The 2,500-nt window shown below is 39.0% G+C and overlaps 1 protein-coding gene across 5 annotated transcripts in view; it reads right to left on the bottom strand.

Annotated features, from left to right (window-relative positions):
- fynb (FYN proto-oncogene, Src family tyrosine kinase b) overlaps positions 1–2,500 on the bottom strand; it is an 86,453-nt gene that overhangs the window by 30,047 nt on the left and 53,906 nt on the right. For all 5 annotated transcript variants that reach the window (XM_016462788.1, XM_016462787.1, XM_016462784.1 and 2 more), the window contains exon 3: positions 1,397–1,671. In XM_016462788.1, the coding sequence (XP_016318274.1) occupies positions 1,397–1,661 (265 nt within the window). In that variant the 5' untranslated portion in view covers positions 1,662–1,671. The remainder of the gene's footprint in view (positions 1–1,396; positions 1,672–2,500) is intronic.

Below are 2,500 nucleotides of genomic sequence, written 5' to 3' on the forward strand. Positions count from 1 at the left end.
GAAATTACTCCCAAAAGATCATTTAAAGTCATTGTTGTGTAAAGCATCAAACAAACATTACAAAAAGTAGCTTCAGCAAGAAATATTTTGTTTTATTTGGCTCTTTTTGACCATGCGGGTGAGTAAATGATGACACAATTTTTTCCCATTTTTGGGTGGGTGATACTTTTAATAATTTCTATTATTATTATTATTATTATTATTACTATGGAAATATGAAATTATTTCTTTAATGAAATGATACTCTAAATAATAAACTGCCAGTAGGTGGTGGTAAATGTCTTAATGATTAAGTCATTCATTTGATTCGTTGAAAAGGCTGATTCATTCAGGAGTGAAGTAAATGGTTCTTTATGAATGGTCCTTTGAATCATTAGGCTTGTTCGACATGAAGCGGATCATCACCATCAGACCGATCGGTATGTGACATTAAAGTACCACCTTTGATGTCACACACACCGATCGATCAGTGTAGCGCCGCTTCAAATCCAACGCGCCTATGGCCAATGGTTCAACGCACCAAATGGTTCACCCAATTCGTTCAAAACGTGCATTAAGAAGGCACTTAGCCTATTGCTCGTGTGATATTGCTAAACTATGTGATGTAAATATGAGACAACAACTGAAACGGGCATTTTTCCCCATATCTTGACTTTTAGGGACATTCTAACTACGTTCTCTAGGCTCCATCACGCAGTGAGTTGTTGCCCTGCCTCATATTTGTCATCAATCAACTGTATGAAATGTCAGATGAACGTTCTCTAGGCTCCATCACGCAGTGAGTTGTTGCCCTGCCTCATATTTGTCATCAATGTATGAAATGTCAGATGACCCACATAGGTCTGGGGCGGGGCAAGTGCGTTAAATGCTTTAATAAATTGAACGCGTTATTTTTCACCGTGATGAAAGTTAAAGGTTCTTAAAGAAATCATAGATGCCAAAAAACAAAACAACAACAACAAAAAAACTTCATTTTTATGAGAAAGAAAGCTGTGTACGTCAAGACATTAATAGGCAAATTCATGGACAATTATAGGCATTGGGTAAGATGACGCACTCAAGGTCTTTCTGTTAATAAATTATGCAATGAAAATTTCCTCCATTTGAATTTTAGCCAATTTGTCAATCTATTTAATTTCTCAGGTCACCAAATTACATGTTTCTAAAGAACATCTGGCAACAATGGAGGCTTTATTCTGCTTAGGCAACACATTTTTTTTAACATTTTTTTATATGTATTTATGTCAGTGTGTCATTGTGTAGTTAGACAGGTCCGCTCTGATATGGTCATCACAGGCGACTAAAACACTGAGCTTGTTTGAGCAGCTTAACAAAGAAACACTTAATCAAACAATTGTATGAGGTTTGGGTAGTTGGGACTGTATGAAAAGTCTACCTGTGCCTCCTCGTGTGCGGAGCGTTCCCTGCTGTGTGGATGTGTTGACCCCTCCAAAGACTGTCACACCCTGCGTGACCCCAGCGCCATGGAAGTTGTTGTAGTTGGGAATAGCGGTGACCCCAGTGACCGCGCTGAAGCTGGGGTAATGCTGTGGTGTGGGGTCGACGCCATACCGATAACCTACTGCGCTCTGAGACAAGCTGGTGTCCCGGTCCTCGGTTAACTTAGCAGCCTCTTTGTCCTTACACTGCACACAGCCCATCCTCTATGATCTGACAGAGACAGAGAGAGATTAGGAATAAACTACCCGTGTGAAAAAGAAGTAGCCTTTAGCAAAAGTGTGAACTGATTATAATGAATGTGTCTAAAAACATTGCATTGTAAGATTTCAAATTAAGATTTTAACTGATGAGTTGAATTGTTCAACACAATTAAGCAGACTTTTTTTCACAATGTTAACAACAGCTTAAAGGAACACTCCACTATTTTTGAAAATAGGCTCATTTTCCAACTCCCCTAGAGTTAAACAGTTGAGTTTTACCGTTTTCGAATCCATTCAGCCGATCTCCGGGTCTGGCGGTAGCACTTTTAGCTGTAGCTTAGCATAGATCATTGAATCTGATTAGACCGTTAGCATCTCGCTCAAAAATGACCAAAGAGTTTCTATATTTTTCCTATTTAAAACTTGACTCTTCTGTAGTTATATCGTGTACTAAGACCGAGGGAAAATGAAAAGTTGCGATTTTCTAGGCTGATATGGCTAAGAACTATACTCTCATTCCGGCATAATAATCAAGGAATTTTGCTGCCGTACCATGGGTGCAGCAGGCGCAATGATATTACGCAGCACCTAAAAACAGTCCTAGCTAGGTAACTTCCAATAAGCCTATTTTCAGGCGCTGCGTAACATCATTGCGCCTGCTGCACTACAGCTAGAAGTGCTACCGCCAGACCCGGAGATCGAAAACGGTAAAACTCAACTGTTTAACTCTAGGGGAGTTGGAAAATGAATCTATTTTCAAAAATAGTGGAGTGTTCCTTTAAGAACATGGATTTAAAAAAAAAATTATAATAATCTTAGACACACTGAAAAGAGTTACG

The sequence above is a fragment of the Sinocyclocheilus anshuiensis genome, unplaced genomic scaffold (genome assembly GCF_001515605.1).
Source record: "Sinocyclocheilus anshuiensis isolate Anshui unplaced genomic scaffold, SAMN03320099.WGS_v1.1 scaffold937, whole genome shotgun sequence".
NCBI lineage: Eukaryota > Metazoa > Chordata > Actinopteri > Cypriniformes > Cyprinidae > Sinocyclocheilus > Sinocyclocheilus anshuiensis.